Source organism: Amphiprion ocellaris, chromosome 21 (genome assembly GCF_022539595.1).
Source record: "Amphiprion ocellaris isolate individual 3 ecotype Okinawa chromosome 21, ASM2253959v1, whole genome shotgun sequence".
In the NCBI taxonomy this organism is placed as follows: domain Eukaryota; kingdom Metazoa; phylum Chordata; class Actinopteri; family Pomacentridae; genus Amphiprion; species Amphiprion ocellaris.
This window is the reverse complement of record NC_072786.1, coordinates 25,643,365-25,664,041: the sequence shown is the minus strand read 5'-3', so window position 1 is coordinate 25,664,041 and position 20,677 is coordinate 25,643,365. Positions and strand designations below refer to the sequence as shown.

At 37.4% G+C, this 20,677-nt stretch overlaps 1 protein-coding gene across 2 annotated transcripts in view; it reads right to left on the bottom strand.

Moving 5' to 3' along the window:
• Positions 1-20,677, bottom strand: part of LOC111571736 (thyrotropin-releasing hormone-degrading ectoenzyme-like) — a 280,894-nt gene that overhangs the window by 36,625 nt on the left and 223,592 nt on the right. For both annotated transcript variants that reach the window (XM_055006866.1, XM_055006865.1), the window contains 4 exons: positions 20,412-20,593; positions 8,742-8,830; positions 2,912-3,045; positions 2,731-2,786 (listed from right to left, as the gene is read on the bottom strand). In XM_055006866.1, coding sequence (XP_054862841.1) covers positions 2,731-2,786; positions 2,912-3,045; positions 8,742-8,830; positions 20,412-20,593 — 461 coding nt within the window. The remainder of the gene's footprint in view (positions 1-2,730; positions 2,787-2,911; positions 3,046-8,741; positions 8,831-20,411; positions 20,594-20,677) is intronic.

Here is a 20,677-nt window from a genome sequence, read left to right as displayed (position 1 = left end):
AATTGCCAAGAAGATGTCCAAAAGTGACTCTCTCTCTCTTTTTTTTTTTTTTTTGCCATTTTTTATTTACGACAAATTGTGTACCATTATGGACCATTTGGGTAATAAAGTAATTTTGAAAAATTCTTTGTTACTCATGACAAATTATGGATAATTTTTGAGTTATTTAAGGGGAGATTTAGAATTTTTGACAAATTTCAGTCATTTCATATGTTTTTGGTCATTTAAGGCAAATGTTGACTCATTCTGGATATTTTATCATCATTTCGGACAAATTTTGGACCATTACGGACCGTTTGTGTTCGTTTTAGGACAAATTTCAATAATTATAAGAGTGTGAGTCATTTTAGACAAATTTTTGCCATTTAGGAAAATAACTGGATCATTAGAGACCATTTTTGAGTCATTTTTAGGAAGAATTTGAATAATAATTGACAACTTTTAAGTCACTTAGGACAAATGTTGGCTCTTTTGGACATTTTTATATTTACAATAAATTGTGCACCATTATGCACCATTTGGGAGTAGATTTAGGTCAAATTTTGAGTCATTTTGGACGTCTTTTTTTCAATTAGGACCATCTTTGGACCATTACGGTCAGTAAAAAGTTAATGTATTTCTTTAACAATCAGTGGTTCAACATTTCAGTACATGGCTTCTTTAATTCCAGTCGAGCTGGATGAACACATTTCTCAATGTCGCATTTATTTGGTGCCAAGCTGTAAAGTACTTTTGCTGGTGGTTTTTCAACGTAGTGTTAGCACTCTATCTTTCACATTCTCCATAATTTTACTGTGTAACTTGAAAGCTTTTCTCCTGGCGACCCTGGGTGCTCTGCATCAATGACTAACAGGACAAAAAGATGCCAAACATTGAACATTTCACAGAAAGTCCGGTATTAGATGACAAGATGTGAACTTCCTGGCTTTCAAATGTTTAGCTTTTACTGTCCACTATTTTCTGTTCCAGCTTCACTGACTGTACAGGACATGAAGATGTAGTAATAATGAACAAAAAACATGCCTCATTCTGAACACAGACAGAAAGGAAGAAGCTGCAGTTTAGATGGATCTCACTCAGTCTGACCAGCCTCAGGGAACACTGACCACATGGGAAAATGAAGGCTTCTCTTATTGTGCTTTTTTTTGTATTTGCATTCATTCCATGAAGTGATCTCAGCTGAAATACAACTTTCATGTATAAGGTGACCCTTGGGAGTCATTTTAGGATCAGTTTTGAGCTTTGAGTTTTGACTTTGGACCACAAGTGAATCATTTTGGCAGTTCTATTTAGAAATGTACGATAAAACTCAATTGAAAAGGAATTTCTGTGCATGTTTCAGTCATTTTGGACATTTATTTGTCATTTCTGACAAATCTGAGACAATCTTCAAATTCAATAGTCAACATGCAAATTGACACCTTTTTGTCTGTGATTTTACCAGATATTTACATGAACAAAACAAAGAAAATCTGTAAAATTATCGCTCAAACAATAAATTCTCACTTTTCATTTCTTAATTTACATATTTTCATTTCAAATATTGGCAAATATCTGCAAAATAATGTATTTTTGCTGACTAAAATGCAGTAACAGATGGTGAATTACTATTTGTAGAAATACAGACTTTTCATGTGGACAGTATTTATAGTTTTGGGCTGTTTTATTTACAGTCAACATTCAAATTGACACCTTTATTTCTGTGACTTTACCAGTTATTATCTGTAACTTCAGAAAACAGAGAAAATCTGTAATATAATAGTATCTATTTGTCTGAAAAGCTTAGCAAATATATTACAATTATTAGATTCAACTGTGAAATTTAAGTTTATATATATATATATATATATATATATATATATATATATATATATGTCATTTTACATAAGTTTGTTGTTCAAATGTGAGCCATCTTGCATAATTACAGAAGTTTTCACAATAAAAATGGTGAATAAATGTGTTTTCATTGGTGTATATTATTTTTCAGCAAAGGCAATCTGTCAAAATACAGTTTTATTTATCATTTGATTTAATTATATTTATTTGTTATTTTTATTACTATTATTATTAATGCTTTAAGTTTTATACATGTAAATAACCTTCAGCAGTCAGTAAAAGTAATTTTGACACACAATGCATTCAAGGACCATGTAAAAGCTGAAAATTTAACAATTCTTCCTTTAGATATCTGATTAATTGTGTTATTTTCAGTATTTTTCAAAAGACAACACACCTTTCAAAAATGTTGGCGAGTTTCAGGGTTCACAAGGTCAAAGCAAAGTTTCCTGGAAATCTGCAGGAGGTTTTTTTTTGTGTGTAAACATCCACATGTCTTAGCAGGAACCAGGTTTAATAATGCAGAGGAAAACATGCAAACATCCACAGAAAGATGCAGGAAAACCTTTTACTAGGAGGCGGCGGCGCTAATCCCTGAGCTGCACTTATCGTGTGGTGGAGGAATCCAGCTGGTAAAGCTGTGACCAAAGCCTCCAGTGTGAAGGGAAATTTATGTATGAAGAGTTTGAATTCACATACATAAACTTGTGTATTTACAGCCAAGTCTGTCAAACTACAGCAAACACAACACCTCCTCTGCTGAGCTAGCTAGATATGCTACATGATGACAATGTCAGAGGCAGGATGAACTGTCCAGATGTGCCAGATGTGGTGGAAAAACAGTAAACAAGTGGGCGTTTTTATGCTGTAATTCTGAGTAAAATCAAGACTCACCTGGCCAGGTTGAAGGCATCATCGATAAGCCCCGCCCTGTTTCCAATCGAGATGATCTGAGGTACAAAATGAGCAAAAAAATAACTGAAAAACTGGGAAAAATCAGCAGAAAAAGTCACAGACAGACAGTTAGATGGTAATAAACAGACAGACTGATGGACACAGAGACAGACAGGTTTACTTGAGGGTTGCTGTGCAGCTGCTGAATCAGTAGCTTCCAGTTCTGCAGGTCGTAGTTCACACGGAAATATCCAGTTTGGTTGATGTTGCCTAGCAACCAGGTGTTGCCGTCCATCTCGCTGACTCTGTGGGTTTCTAAGAGAAAACACAACAAACATATAAGTCTGTTGATCAAAGCAGCAAAACCTGAAAATTAACTGAAAAAGCACCAAAATAAAAGCCTAACTTAAGGTCACTCAATTCGCAGACGACACCACGCTGTTCAAACGAGGACAAAAAGAAAACAAAGTCAGAAAAATTAAAGACATAACTAGACAAATGAGAAATGTTGATAAAAATAACAAAAAAACATTAAAAGGTAACATTTTTAAGTCAATTAAAGTATAAATTTGGCATTAAAAGATGCATATTAAAAGAAAAATTATTTAAAAAAAAAAAAAGCAAAGTAAAAAGAACAATTGTCTCAGGAAATGAAGTGCAAAAAAAACACAGATTTTTTCAAAATACTATATATATATCTTTATATATATATATATATATATATATATATATATATATATATATATATATATATATATATATATATATATATATATATATATATATATACACATATATAGGATTTATTCCTCTAAAAAGGAACCAGAACTAGTCCTAATCTCAAGAAACTGAAATAAAACAGGATTCAAGTTTACAAAACAGTTCTCATCTTCAATAAAAGAACCAGAATTATCTTTATTCTCCATGAACCTAAAGCAGAACCAGCTTAACATTCCAAATAAAAATGATAACAGATTTATGCAGCAAAAATGGGAATAAAAACAGATTTAGTCCAAAAATAAAGATATCATATGAGTGTTGCAGGAGCACTGGGAGCAGAGTAGCAGTGCACAAGGAAACTAATTTATAATTTAAATGGTTTTTAATTTTTATATCCAGTTTTAGACCTCGTTGCTGAATGTTCCAGATTCACCTACATGTGTTATTTGGATACTTACACCTGGAACGATGGAGCAGAAAAAGTAAAAACAACCAAAATATCTCCTGGCAGGTCAGCAGCTCTTTTTAAAGCTGTGTGGCTGAAAGCAGCTTCACTTCCTCCGAGGTTGTAAAATTAGGTTTGCCAACTTTAGAGAACAAGTTTCAGAGTTTCTTCCAGGTGGAAAACAAGGAAAGAAAATAGCTGCTGACCCGAGTCTGACCCACTTCCTCCACTCGTTCCCTCTGGCTGAAACAAACCGTCGGGAAGTCCTGAACTTCTCCATGCACTTTGTAAGCAGGTGAAGCTGTGCCTGAACCCAGAATCTGGATCTGAACTCACCGCTGTCAGCTGCTAATAAACACAACAAGAGGACGATCTGTATTTCAGGAACAGAACCACAGAGAGTTTTATCCTGCAAAAGTGGAACTACAAAACCAGGATTTGGTTTGTTCTCCAAGAAGCTAAACCAGAATCAGCTTTATTATCCAAAAACTGAACCCTAGTTTAGTGCTGCAAAAACGGGAATACAAAGAGATTTATTTCTCAAAAACAGAACCACAATTAGTTGTATTTAATGAAAGAAAACTAGAATAAGCTTATTTCTCAAGAAATCAAATCAGAACAGGCTTCATGTTCCAAAAATAAACCTCTATTGTTGAAACATGACACTAGAATTATATTTATTCTTCAAGAAACTTAAGCAGAACCAGATTTACTTTCCAAAATATCAACCCAAAATAGTTTTATGGTGCAAAAATGGGAATAAAAACCGATTTATTCCTCAAAAACAGACCTTGAATTAGTCTTAGTCTCAAGAAACTGGATCACAACATGCTTAATAAAAAAAATAAAAAAACAAAACAGAAATCTCATCTTCAAGACAGAACTGGAAAAATCTTTATTCTTCCAGAACTCTTCAGAAACGGTTTCTGAGAGAACTTCATGCTGCATAAATGGAGATAAAAACTGTATTGATTCCCCAAAAACAGAACCATAATTAGATTTATTGAATGAAAGAAAACCAGAATAACCTTAATTCTCAAGAATCTGAATCAGAACAAGCTTTATTTTCAAAAAACTGGCCTCTTTGTTTGAAAAATTACACTAGAATTATCTATATTCTCTGAGAACCTAAAGCGGAACTAGTTTCATTTCCCAAAATCTCAACGTGAGAGTTTTATGTCGCAAAAACAGAAATAGAAAGAGATTTGTTGCTCAAAAACAGAATCAGAATTATTCTTAGTCTCAAAAAACTGAATCAGAACAAGCTCTATTTTTCCAAAAACAGAACTGGAATAATCTTTATTCTTCAAGAATTCTACAGAAATTGTATCAGAGTTTTGTGCTGCATAAATGGAGATCAAATTTCTATTTATTCCTCAAAAACAGAATTGGGATTGGTTTTATTGAATGAAAGAGAAGCAGAATAAAATTGAAACTGAATCAGAACAAGCTTTATTTTCCAAAAACTGACCTCTGTTGTTGAGAAATGACACCAGAATTATCTTTATTCTCAAAGAACCTAAAGCAGAACCAGTTTCACGTTCCAAAATCTGAACCCAAAAGAGTTTCATGTTGCAAGAACAGAAATAGAGATTTATTCCTCAAAAACAGACCCTGACTTAACAAAACAGAACCAGAATTAGTCTTAGTAAAAAAAAAAACTGTATCAGAACAAGTTTTCTTTTCCACAAACAGAACCGAAATTAGCTTAATTTTGAAGACTCTAAAGCAGAACCACCTTTCATTTCCAAAAACTGCATCTAAGAGAGATTCATGCTGCATAAATGGAGATAAAGATATTTATTCCTTAAAAACAGAACCAGAAGTAGTTCTCCTCAACAAAACACAATTAGCATTAGTTTTATTCTTATGAAACCGAGTCAGAACAACTTCTATTTTCCAAATACAGAACCAGAACTAAAGCAGAACCTATTATTATTATTACTCTCAAAAAATAGCTTTATGTTGCAAAAACAGGAATGGAAACCGATTTCTTCTTCAAAAACAGAACCGGAATAAGACTTATTCTTTAGACACTCAATCAAAACAAACTTTATTTTCCAAAAACAACTTTATTTTTCAAGAACTAAACTAGTACAAGCTTCAATCTCCAAGAACCTAAAGCAGAACCAGCTTTATTTTCCAAAAACTGATACCTCTTGTTCAAAAACGAAACCCGATCATCTTTTTTCTCAAAGAACTTAAGAATTATCTTTATTCTCCAAAAATGTAAGACTTGACAAAAACAGAAGTCAAACCCTCCAAAAACTGAAATAAAACAAGCTTTCAACTGGAAAACTTCAACAGCGCTGATTCTGTTTCCCAAAAAACCCATCCTAGGAGTGTTTGAACTTCATCAGCAGAAGAGGAACAAAGTTTTCTCCAAAAACAAAGAAGGAAAGAGGAAGTAGAAACCAAAGTGGAGCTGCAGATCCAGAGGAAGCTTTATACTCCACAAAACAAAGGCAACAGCAGAACCTTCATCCATCTACAAGCTGAACCAGAATCAGTTGTTCTCACCACAGAAATGAACAAGTTTTACTCATAAAAGCACAGAAAGAAGAAAAACAAACTGTCCTAGAATGAACTTTTTTTCGATACAAAGAGACACAGAGCAGCTTTATTCTTCAAAAAACAGTTTATTCCCAAAGCCGACAGAAAAGAAAAGCTTTTCCTCAAAGACTCACACCTAAACGCTTCAGCTGTTTTTCTGTTTTTTAAATCACAAGTCTGTTGTGTGGAGATAATTAATTTGCGATCGTGAGATATTTACACGTTAAATAATCCCAAGATAACAGCTCGTTATCAGAAGGAAACACGAGGATTAAGTCTGATGGAGACGTTGGATATCACATGTTGGAGTGGCAGTTTGTTTTTCCAAATGTGAACATGAGAGAGTTCTATGTCACAAAAATGGAAATAAAAGGAGATTTATTCCTCAAAAACAAACCCAGATTTAGCCTTATTCTCAAGAAACTGAATCTGAACCAGTTAATTTTTCAAAAACTGAGAAGTCTCGTTAAAATAAACAACAAAAAACATCTTTAGTCTCAAAGAACTTAAAGCAGAAACCGCTTGATTTTCCACAAATGCAACACAAGTTTTATGCTTCAAAAATAGGAATAAAAAGCGATATATTCCTCAAAAACAGAACCAGAATTAGTTTTATTCAACAAAACCATACCATAATAAGAGATAGAACCATAAACAGATCTCTTGTTCAAAACACAAAATCAAATGGCGAACCATTTTTTTTCCATGAATGGAACGCAGCAGTTTGTTGCTGCAAAAACAGGAATAAAAACAGATATATTCCTCAAAAACAGAACTGGAAATTGTTTTGTTTTTTTCATCAAACCTACACCAGAGATAGACATTCTTCTCAAGAACCCAAATTAGAACAACCAGATTCCAAAATCTGAAACCAAGAGTTTTATTTACAAAAACGGGAATAAAAATTGATTTATTCCACAAAAACAGAACCTGAATTTTCTTTATTTTCTAAAAGCAGTTCTCTTCTTCAAAAACAGAACCAGAGTCATCTCTGTTCTCCAAGAACCTAAAGCAAAAATCCTCAAAAACAGAACCAGAATTATCTTTGTTCTCCAAGAACCTAAAACAGGCCCAGAATTAGTCCTAATCTCAAGAAACTAGATCAAAACAAGCTCAATTTTCCAGAGTTCTTCTCTTCAAAAACTAAAGCAGAGCAGGCTAAATACAGCGTTCAAAATCTGAACCCAAGAGTGTTTCATGATGCAAGAAACTGAAATAGGAGATTTATTCCTCTAAAAAAGGGAACCAGAATATATCTAAGAAAATGAGTCAGAACAAACGATTTCCTAAAATTACAGTTCTCTTCCTCAAAACAGAACCAGAACCTTCTCTATTCTCCAAGAACTTAAAGCACAACCAGTTTTATTTTTCAAATAACCGAACCCAAGAGAGCAAAAACGGCAATAAAAAGAGATTTTTTGCCTCAAAAACAGAATCAGAATGAGTCCTAATCTCAAAAAACTGAATTAAGACAAGCTTCATTTTCTCTGAAAACAGATATTGTCTTCAAAAACAAAACTAAAACAAGCTTTAATAAGGAATCTGAAGCAGAACCTGATTTATTCCTCAAAAACAGACATGGAAGTAGTTTTAATCAACAAAATCATTCCAGAATATCTTTATTCACAAGAAACTAGAATTAGAACAAGTTTTATTTTCCACAAACTGAAATATCTTGTTCAAAAAACAAAACCAAAATTACCTTTATTTTCAAAGAAACTAGTTTTATTTTCCAAAATCTGAACCCAAGATAGTTTTATGTCACAAAAACAGAAACAAGAGTTTTTACTCAAAAACAGAACCAGAATTAATCTTACGAAACTGTATCAAAACAAGCTGTCTTTTCCAAAAACAAAGATATGATCCTCAAAAACAGAATTGGAATTGTCTCTGTTCTCCAAGAAATGAAAGTAGAACCAGCTTTATTTTACACAAATGGAACCTAACATTTTTGTTGCTGCAAAAACAGGAATAGGAAGAGATTTATTCCACAGGAACAGAACCGGAAAGAGTTTAATTCAACAAAACCATACTAACCAAGAGAGTTTTATGTCGCAAAAACAGAAAGAGAAACAGTTTTATTCCTCTAAAACAGACCCAGACATAGTCTTAATCTTAAGAGAATGAATCAAAAGAAGCTGAATTTCCCAGAAAACAGGGATCACACACAGGACCTGAATCAGTCTCAGAACAAAGACCTCGTGTGCAGATAATTAATTAGTGAAATCAGCTGGTTATCTGAGTTCACATGAGGATTAACAACTTCACAGAGATGTTTGCTGTAGATCAGTACCTGTCTTGTTGTTGATCCATATGAGGCTCTCCGAACAAATGCTGGATGCGTTTCCCACGGCGACCGTCAACGGGACCTGCCACTGTAGACTAGAGAGAGAAGACGGATGTCAGTAATGGTCGTTGGGATTTGATCTGGTTTTATTGCCTCGGTTATCAGCCGTGGAGGCATTAGAGAGAGCGATGGTCAGCGCCGATCGTTCGGCATCAGTCAGCCGCAAATGGATTCGCCGACAGGAAGTTAGAGCTGCAGCAGTCGGCCGGCATCAGTCAAGAAGGAAACAGCCGAGGGTTTGTTGTCTTTTTAAAAGGGTTTCAGAGGTTAACTACGCCGAACGCTGGAGACTAGTTGAGTAATTTTTACACTTTCACGTGTCAAGCGTTTAAAGAAACGCAAGATTGTCACAAAGTAGGCTTCAACTAGACAGTTCTACTGAGTTAAAACGCTGGACTTCAACCAGTTTCTCACCGTTTCTTTGCTCCTGCAGAAAGAAGCATCGGCTTCTGTCTCTCTCCCTCTGAGTGGCTGGTGATCAGCGCAGAAGGAGATCACCTGCCAGGATCCTCCACCTGAGACTCGTCATCATCAGCAGCTCGTTAAAAGCGAGCTCCACACAGCCTTGGGTGTGGGATCGTACTGTTGGACCAGCAGTGCAAGAGAGAAGCATCGGCGTGGAGCAAGAGACTGAGGCCTTGTCCACACGTAGCCAGGTAGCTCACAAAACGAAGATATTTTTCTACGATTCGGCCTGTCATCCACACGAAAACGCAGATTTACGTCATCAAAAACGATTCTTTTTAAAAACTCCGACCGAAGTGAAGATTTGCGAATTCTCCGTTTTATGCGTCTGCATGTGGACATCAGTAACCGGGGTTTTGCGTTTCGAAACGTCACCGCCTGCGACAAAATATGTTCTTACGTCACATATGCGACCTGTGTTTACATTCGGTAACAGTATGGATGCTCTCACAAGGTTTTGGGCGCTGTTTCTTGTACAGGCGTTTTTACTTGCTTGTTTTTACAAGCCCAGATACTGATCCACATTCAACAACACAGGCGAAGGACGACGTTAAGGACGGTTATTCTCCACCACCTTGCTAGGATTTGGGGAACTACTGCCACCTAAAGGTCTGGCATGCTTATGAATGTGCTGAAAAACGCAGTTATGCGGTTAGGTGTGGATGAAGTTTTTTTCTAAAAACGAGGTGGTGTGTACGTAAGTTTTTTTCTAGACGGAGGGGGAAGGATATTCGGTTTTACAAAAACCTTGCTACATGTGGACAAGGCCTGAGAGCTAGAGTGACCATGAGCCTCTGTGAGCTGGTCTACGGGACTGAAGGACAGAGCTGCCGGCCTCCTTCTGTAGAACCTCCTGATAGAGGTATTGGACCCTCACAGGCCTCCTGACAGAGGACGTGTCCCTCCACCCACGGACTGCACCGACCAGACCTGCCCCAGTTGCCGGACTCCGGATCCGACTCACGCCGCCAGCGCCGATGTGTGCCTCTCCCCCTCACTCTCCCCACTTCGTGTGAGTTTTGGCCTTTGTGGCAGATTATTGATTAGATTATCAAATAAAGAAATCCTGCTCATACCTACCTGTATACCTGTCTGTGAGTTCTCACTTTGAGTTCTAAAATTACACCAAAACGTAATACTGTTCACTAATTTTTGGTCCAGTTTTGAGTCTCATCATCTGTAGAAAGATGTTTCACCACGCTGAATGTATCTTCCAACAACCTGCTCCTCTTTTCACGGTTTCTGAACACGCTGCATTTATTTTATTCATCCAGTAGGTTGGATTTTCCTGTTTGTCCAAAGTGACCTGAAACTTCCTCAATATTACTCAAATCTGTCCAAAATAAGGAGTGATTCATCCAGAATACCACAAAAAACTGTCCAAAATCACAAAAAAAATTACCCAACGTAACAAAAACTTGCCAGAAATGTTGTAAAAACTGTCCAAAAATGACTCAAAATTTGCCCAAATGCATAAAATGGTCCAGATCTCCTGTCATGTTGGTTCAGTTTATGCCACTTTGAGCTGGTTTTGAGTCATTTTGAAGATCCATCCATCATCTATACACCGCTTAATCCTCATTAGGGTCGCGGGGGGGCTGGAGCCTATCCCAGCTGACTCGGGCGAAGGCAGGGGACACCCTAGACAGGTCACCAGTCTGTCCCAGGGCCACATACAAAGACAAACAATCACTCTCACATTCACACCTACGGGCAATTTAGAATAATCAATTAACCTCAGCATATTTTTGGACTGTGGGAGGAAGCCGGAGTACCCGGAGAAAACCCACGCATGCACAGGGAGAACATGCAAACTCCATGCAGAAAGATCCCAGGAAAGCCGGGACGCGAACCAGGGATCTTCTAGCTGCAAGGCGAAAGTGCTAACCACTACGCCTCTGTGCAGCCCACTCATTTTGAAGATAATTTTGGAAATCACTGAGAATAAAGTTAATCACTTTAGGCAAAATTTATGTCTTCTTTTTTAACCCAATAATTTTGGACAAATTTCAAGTCGCTTTAAATATGGGTATTTACATTTTTTACAGCATCTATGAACTTTTTCATTCTGCTTTGTTTCACAATGCTGCATGTATCTTCAACAACTTGCTCTGACAGTTCTTCCCCATGTGGAGTCATGAAGTAAGCTTAGATAGTCACACATCATTACAAGTTTATTTACTTTGTTCACTGAGTTTCTACTTTGGAGCCTGAATTTTGCAACATCGTCTTTCTAAAGGTTTAGTTTGGGATTGTTCCTAGGAGGAAGTACTCTGGAAATACTGCACTGTTGAAAAAATTGACATCTCAGTGGCGTTCTGTTGTGTTCTCTACATTATTCCTGGAAGTATTTTGGCTTTTTTTTTTAATCCAAGGACACTCTACAACATCTCATTTTCATTCCTGAACCATTTATCGGGTTGATATCGAACATTCTGATCCTTCGTAGGATCAGCTGCAGGTGCATCTTTGAATTTCCTGGGTTTGGTTTTCATCAGCGGTTTGGAGACGAGTATAAACGAGGTCAACGTGTTCTTTAGCGGAGGAAGGCGAGGTGAGCAGCTGTCTGAAGACTTCTTTTTACCTCCAGTGTCTGGATTCACTAGTTTTTTTCTGCCTTTGATGAATAAAGCATCAGCCGTGAGGACACACACACACACACACACACACACACACACACACACACACACACACACACACACACACACACACACACACACACACACACACACACACACACACACACAAGCATCAATATTAATAAACAGTGTATGTGATTGAGTTCCACTTCTGTCAATCACAATGATATAAATATCAGATTAAATGTTCGGTTGCCAGGCAGCCGTATTGATCCGCAGTTGCCGGCGGCGACAAACAGCTATTATGGGAATGGTAAGTGGCTCATTGTTTGGCTAATTGTGGTGCGGTGACCCAACACACACAAACACACACTCGTTAAACATAGACTGTAATTAAAATCTGCTCTAATTAAAATATGATCAGAACTTTAACGACTCTTTAGGTTCCACATCCAGTCGATCTGTGTTCTTTAACGTCCACTGATGTGTTCCTGTTGAGCTCCAGTAGCAGCACATTCTCATATATATATATATATATATATATATATATATATATATATATATATATATATATATATATATATATATATATACACATATATACACACACCGTAATTTCCGGACTATTGAGCGCACCGGAATATAAGCCTCACCCACTAAATTTAAAAAGAAAAAAAATTTTGTACATATACAAGCCGCACCTGACTATAAGCCGCAGGTGTCCACGTTGTAACATGAGATATTTACACAGAAAGATTTTTTTTTAAACTTTTAATTAAAGTATGCTTTTTCCGAACAGTGCCTGTAACATCGCAGTAAAACGCATTGAGTCAGTTCACGCTGCCGACTCCAACGTCTCACCATTGATTCATTGATATCAAGCTTACGCTCTATTTCCTTCTTCGACAGGCAGATCGGTTGCATTTAACTTAAAAACTGTGTTTCCGACCCGATTCTGCCGGCCGCCGAACCGCGGTTGGGCAGCCTCGGGTCGTGCTAGCCCGCTTAGCTTAGCGGGGCTCGTTAATGGTAACCGCCAGATATAAGTCCGGACAAACTTTGCAGGGGGAGAACGAGGCACTTTATTAAACCAGCAGCAACTGTCCACACTTACAGTTCATCCAGGGAACACTGGCTTCCCACTCTTGTCCTGTATAACTGGCTGTATCATCATGGTGCATCTCACTATGCCTCCGCTTCCACGATCATCTCTGCAACACACACACACCTGCAGCGCTCCTCCTCACGTCACACTCACACACACACGTACACGCACACGTACACACACACACACACACACACACACACACACACACACACACACACACGTACACACACACGTACGTACACACACACGTACGTACACACACACACACACACACACACACACACACACACACACGTACGTACACACACACACGTACGTACACACACACACACACACACACACACACACACACACACACACACACACACACACACACACACACACACACACACACCGCAACCTGCCGAGGGTAAAGGAGAGGAGACTCGGCCTGCAACAGCTGCATCATATGCATTTCTTTGTGTGTTTTCCATGATGAGGGTGTGTGCATGAAGCGCAAAATGGCTGATTTGAAGAATTTAGTGTGAGTGTGTTTGATTTAATTCGAACAGTTTCATTGGTCCACTGTGACCTGTTCGGTAATTTTATTGGTCTGATGTGACGAGGCTAAATGTATTGATGGCATGAAGCTCGCACATAAAAATCTATACATTAGCCGCATCGTTGTATAAGCCGCAGGGTTCAAAGCGTGAGAAAAAAGTAGCCGCTTATAGTCCGGAAATTACGGTATGTATGTATATATAGGTCTATAGATACTGGAGCTTAACTGCTGCTACTGGAGCTTAAATCTATATCTGTACAGTTTTAATTTGTCTCCTCTCTGCAAACTCTGGATAATGTCCACAAATTTTAACAAAAATTTTAACAAATTTTTGGCAAACTTTTGCAAGCTATTGGCAAACCTTGGTCAGATTGTGGGCACATTTTGGGCAATTTTCTTGGCAAATTTTTAGCAATTTTTTTGGCAATTTTGGACAAATTTTGGTAACATTTTTTGGCAAATTTTGGTCAAATGTTTGATCGTTTTTTGCACATTTTGGTCAAATTTTTGGAAAATGGTTTGCCAAATTTTTGGGCCATTTTTGGAAGATGTTTTGGCGAATGTTCGTGAGAACTTTTTGCACATTTTGCAATTTTTTTTTTCAATTTTTTGACAAATTTTGGTCAAATTTTTTGGCAAATTCTGTGCAAGTTTTGGTCAAATTTCTGGCAAACTGGGCAAATTTTTGGAAAATGTTTTGCCAAATTTTGGGCAACTTGCTAAGTGGCTCTTTGGTTTACTGTATTACGGTGACCCTTATACAGTGTGCTGGCCGTCTTAGTGACATATATATATATTTTCCCTTCTTCCTTGAGTCTGTTTGTTGCTCATGCAAAATGAAAGGCGCTTAAAATAACTTAAAAATGATTGATATTTAATCGTGTTTAATTGAAATTAATCCACAGCAACCCGTTAATTAATCTGATTAAACATTTTAATCATTTGACAGCTCTAATAAAAAGTAAAGACACTGCCTGCAGCTCAGCCAGAATTTTTTTCCACATGTTGATTGTGTCAAGTTGTTCAGAATTCTTAGTGTTTTGCAGAATCTGGTTATTGCAATTTTTAAACGAGATAAGCAGAATAAAGTGATTTGGGGGGAAATATCACAGTTTTGAGCTTAGATTTGGTCGATTTATCAGACAGAACAGCAGGTGACACGAAAAAATCACCTCGGAAAGCTGAAAATGCAATGATTCTTTCTGTTTTTGCATTTTCTGGCTGACAAATGCTGTCATTTTTGTCTTTTTTTGTCAGGTTTTTGGGCTTCAGAGAGTTAAATTCTGAAACAAACAGACTGAGCGAGGACATCCTTGAAGAGGCCTTCAGAGCGTACAGCTGACATGCGTGTCCTTCTGCTTTGATTGCATCAGGCTTTGCAAAAATGTTCTGCAGACCTTGAACAGATGGTGGAATTTCAGTCACACATCACAAACGCTGGATGTGTGGAAAATCTGCAGCAGTTCGCTCGACTTGATTCGGCTCCAGAAGTGTCGTCTCAACTTTGTCCTCTTTGATTTTGAAATAAACGCTTCATGAATTCTTTGTTTAGTCAAATCTCTTCTTCACAAAGGCGTTGCGGTGTATAGATAAACTTTACCTTCTCATGAATAATTCATGGCCGTCCTGTTTAGCATTAAAGCTCGTCCTTAAATCAAAGTTGTCCAATCAGATCTCTGCTCGTCCATCAGCTGATCGCTGCTGTTAAATGCAGCCTGAGATCCTGTTTGATTTATTTTCAGTTCCATCGCCTCGACCTCTTCGTCACATCGTCCTCTGGTTTCTCCTCTTTTTTCTATCAGCTCAGTTCTTTAAAAAGCTTTAGTTGCTCCGCCGTGTCGCTTGTTTGATGGTGGGAAAATAAAGAAAAAGAAAAAACCCGAGACGTCGAGCAGGAACAGAGAGAACTGCCGTGTGTTCGACAAAAAATAAACTCGACACTTAAACAAAAAGTCAGAAAAGACAGATTTTCTTTCTGTCGTCTGTTATTCTGGTGTGACAGCTGGTCGGATCTCATTTACAGGAAGTGACAGACTGTCAGCAAAAGAGCCGCGTTAGTTAACCCACTTTTATTTGTTCCTGAAGCTTCAGTCAAAGCAGAAGATGTCATTTGAAAGAGACGTGAAATCAAGAGAGGAACTGAAAACATCACAACCAGACAACACTCATCTTCACATGGAGATGGAGGAATTATATATATCTAAATTATTACATTTATGTCTGTACAGTTTTAATTTGTTTCCATATTTGCCTCATCTCTGCCCAGAATGGATAACATCAAGTGCAAATTTGGGGAATTTTTTTTGGCAATTGTTGGCAAATTTTGGGGAAATTGTTGGTAAATTTTGGACAAATTTTTGACAAATGTTGGGAAAACTTTGAGCAAATTTTGGACTAATTTTGGGGGTTTTCTTGTTAATTTTAGGCAAGTTTTTGGCAATTTCTTGGCACATTTCAGGTAATTTTGGGCATTTTTTGGGCAAATTTTTGGTGATTTTTTTTGACAATTTCTTGGCACATTTCAGGTAATTTTGGAAAAATTTCTGCATGAGACAAACATCTTTTTATAGCTGGCGAGACTCAAAATCGGGCAAAAATGACTCAAAAATGACTCAAATAGTCTGTAGAGACTCCCAAAAAATCCCAAATTGAACAAATTTTGTGTCATTTTTAGCTACTTTAAAGTCCTTCTGGACATTTTTTTGGTACTTAAGGAAGATTTTTAATCAATTTGGACAATTTTAAATGACTTTGGACAAGTTTCAAGTTATTTTAGACAAGTTTTCAGTTGTTCTGGACAAATTTCAAATAATTTTGAACAACCTGTATCTGGAGAGGCTGGAAACATGGATGTAGTGTCTGCAGGAACTATTCTTTCCCAATATTCCCGAGTCATTCTGGTTAATTTTATGCATTTGGGCAAATTTTGAGTCATTTTTGGACAATTTTTGTCATATTGGGCCAATTTTTTTTGTCATTTGATATGATCTGATGTGTAGAGTTTGCAGAGGCTGCAAAAATTTATTTATTTTTTTTTAAATATTGGTAACAGCAAAGCTGCGCATGTTGACTCTATGTCTTGTTAATTTTTGCAACCCCCCCCCCCCAAAAAAAAACAGAATTTCAATTTTTTGAATTTTTTTCATAGAAGACATTTCTGAGTTTTCCTTAGCAGTACAGGACTATATTGCAGTGAAAAATGAACCCACAGTGAAGAAAAATGTGACAGGAGCAAAAAAAAAAAAAAAAATCGATCAAGAAAATGCAGCAATAATATTAAAAACATCATATATACCAGCAAACATGGACAGGGAACATTTTTCTGCAGAATGAGCAGTTTCATTTCTCATCGTCTCGGTGCACTTTGCTGTTGACACTGACATACTTTTACCTATATGAGGGTTTTTTAATGTACAGAATGCAGAGTGGCCATTTCAACCCAGTATTGATTCCAATTTTCAATTTGAGATGGCTGTAAAGTCATATTTGGATTTGTTCCAGTAGATTTCTATGCATTTCTATTTTTCCCCGTAATAAAATTGTAAAAGTCAACAGAGTAATGCTGCTGAGCCTCTGAACGCAGCTCTGCAGCATCAGACAGCAGCTTCTGATTCAATCCCAGCATTCAACCGTGACGCCGGATCAACTTAAAGCACAACAACAGCTCCTTCTCTCTCTCTCTCTTCTTTTTTTTATTTTACGAGTGTTGGCGAACGCCCCGGGACCGCTGAGCGAGTCTGAATGCCGCCCCCAGGAGACCGAATAAGAAGCCAAAGAAAGAGTTCATCTCCACCTACAACAAACAGTTCATCAGCCGACGAGACCTCAGCAGCAGAGGAGCTCCAGCGAAAACACAAAAGACGAGGGATGAAAGACGAGGGAAAAAGAACAGAAGAGCAGCAAGAACATGAAACGCAGGAAGGTGAGGAAAGTTTTTGGTGAGAAGTCGAGCGGGTCAGAGCGATTGAATGAAAAGAAAAAAGAAAAGGAGGCAAACAACAGGTAAAAGAACGGAGCCTGATGAAGTATTGATGGAGGAAGAAGTGGGTCGGTGAATAAACTCCAGAGGTTGAGAAAGACTGAATAAAACATCGTGTGAATCAAATATAAATGAAATATAAATGATGTAAAGGTGGTAAAGAATGTGGGGAAAAAGTGGAAAAGTGCTTCTTCAGGAGAAAACGCAGCGCGAGGACAAATTTAGAGCCCGATGTGGTTTACAGGATAATCCTTTTGGTCGGGGAACGAAGAACAAATGATCGGTGGAGTCTCAAAAAACATGAAAAGATCATCCAAAGAGCAGACGAAAGGCCTTTTATAGTCGCTGATTCCAATGCTGTCTGTATAGAATCTCAGTCGCCCAGGTCATGGTGATCTGAAGAGCTTCAGTAAAAAAGCAACTCCACTTCTTTTTGGTCCTTTAAGTCCTTCCATGTCTCTTCCAAGAGACTTTTTCAGCTCTAACTTGAATCGTAAGGAGTTCAAAGTTTTAATTCTATTGTAAAAACAACCCCAGATCCACTTTTTGAGGTGGAAACGGTGTAAAAACAGATGAACTGCTCAGTTTGGTTGTGGTTGTTTGGTCTTTAGTCCCACATATAGGTCTGTGGACACTTCACTACATAGCACAAAGCAAACTAAGGTAAATGAGATTTCTTCAGTTCTAACTAGGGAGTGCAAGCTTTTTCTCACCCCCCGAATCAAAAGATTCATGTAATAACCACCCAAGATTCATGTTTCCAGGTAGAAGTGCTGGTAAACCGCCTGGCAAGGGACCTCCAGACTGCATATAAAGTAACCGATCACGATTAGTCCTCACTCAAACCATTAAATGAGTGTCCTTTCTGGTTTAGTTGCAGAGTTTTGTCCTAAAAAGTTGCTATTCTGTGTTGTGGTTGTTTACCTCATCTATAGGTCTGTGCACAACTTGCTACACTTGACAAGACAAAAACTCACTAGATAATTTAACCACGTCTCTCCCAAGAGGCTTTTTCAGGGGTAACTAGAACAGTAAGAGTTGAATGTCTTCATTCTCTTGTAAAAACAACCTAAGATTCACATTTTGAGGTATAAATGGTGATAAAATTGCCTGGCCAGGAACCCCAAGATGACATAATAAGTACCTGGTTAGTGTCTTTCTTCAATCGTCTCTTAAATCCGTCGCTGTCTAAAATGTGGACATTTCTGTCTTCAAATGATCATCTTTTAGCATTTACAGTCGAGGTCCACTCATGTTCAGATGTTTTTTTCCTTGTGATGAACCAGTTCTTGTCTCTAAAGTGTTGTGTTTGCAGAAAATCCACCCTCTGTTTGATGTTGTTCCAATAAAATGTTGGTTAGTTGGTTGTGTTTTATTTATTTAAGAGCTGTTTCATAAGAAGAGACAACATCACAAGACAATAAGTCACTCGACAGTTTAAACTCTCACGAGAAATATCATTCAGAAGGATGAGTTGTCCAGATCTTTCCAACAGTAGAGTAAATGTTAGTGGAAACCAATCCATCTTTTAAAGTCCTTATATTCTGGAATCTGGTGTCATTGTTGTTCACAGACCTTGAAAATGAATCTCAGATGTTGGTTTTAACTCCAAACTTTTGCTGTAATTGACAGACTATTAACCTTCAGAAGCCAAAATGCTGTTTGAAAAGCATGTTCTCTTAAAGAAATGTCCAAAATGACATCATTTATCAGCACTAGAAACTGTACAAACAGAATTAATTGTCAGATTTTCCACTACAAGATGGTCCTTGAACCAAAACACACAATTCCCTTAAGAAACTTACCCAAATCTAAGCTTAAAATTTCTTTTTTTCTCTCTGTTTAATGTTGCACTGTTTTCTATGGATCTTTTTGCAGATTTTATGAAGGTCAATCGTGAGATCTACAGTTTTTAAGAACTTTCTTAATACATGTATGCTCCTGAAACTAAAAAAAAAAAAAAACAGCAACATTTATAGAAGTTTTACCAGACTTTTTGTGCAGAGGGTGGGCATACTTTAGAAAAAAGATCTGAAAGATGGTCATAGTAATCCACATAGTTGCATAAAAACTCATCTTTTGATTGGTCTGTAATTATTTTGAGAGCTCAATAGCAACCGTAGGAGATGCTAGAGATGATATAGATGCTTGAAAAGTTTATATTTGTTGAATATTTCAACAAGTCTTGCAGAATAGAGTGGCTTTTATGAAATATCACTCTTTTAAGCTTGGGTTTGGTTAGTTTTTACAGATGAGTAGTTCAAGGACAGTTTGAAAGTTGAAATTTTTTTGTTTGTACAGTTTCTGGTTCTGAAAAGTGGTGTAATTTGTGTGTTTTTGTGGTGATTTTGTGTCTGTTTGTGGTCATAGTGCATCTCTTAGTGGTGATTTTGTGTCTATTTATGGTAATTTTGCTTATTTTACTGGTGACATTATGTCCCTTTGCGGTCATTTTGTGTCTTTTCATGGTAGATTGTGTTTCTTAGTACTGATTCTGTGTGTCTTTGTGGCGGTGTTGTGTTCCCTTGTGGTCATTTTGTCTCCCTATGTGGCGAGTTTGTGTCTTAGTGGTGATTTCATATGTTTGAGGTGATTTTGAGTGTCTTTGTGGTCATTTTGCATCCCTTGGTGGTGATTTTGAGTGTCTTTGTGATGATGTTGTGTCTTTTTGGTGTTGTTTGCTCCAACAGTTGTCGTTTTGTATCATTTGTGGTCATTTTGTCTCTCTTGATGGTGAGATTTCTGGTGCTTGTGCTGGTTTAAATGGTTTAATTTGGGCACTTTTTAAAAAAGAAAGTTAGTTCAAACACCTTCCAGTCTTCCAGTTCCATGGATTCTTTTCAATGCTGGAGTATCTCGAATGAATAATGGTGGAAGATGTTTAAAAGTTGGTTTTCAATAAAGTGAAACAGACAGAAAAAGGCAAACTTGAGGTTTCTCTGACCTGTTGTTCTTCCTGACTTCCGACTGTCCGTACAGGAAGTGTTCCTGGTTGATGGTGATGTAATGAGTAGGCAGCTGCTCCGATTGGTTCTTGCTGATGGTGACGACGGGGTAGCCCATTTGCAGAGTCCACCTGTCCATCATCTCACCGATGTCGATGTCCCGCCCCTCTGAACGCATTGCCTGCGACAGACCCAGCAAATAAATAATCAATGACCGATAATGAGCCACTTTGTAGACATTGAATCAATTAATGAAGGTCCTGAA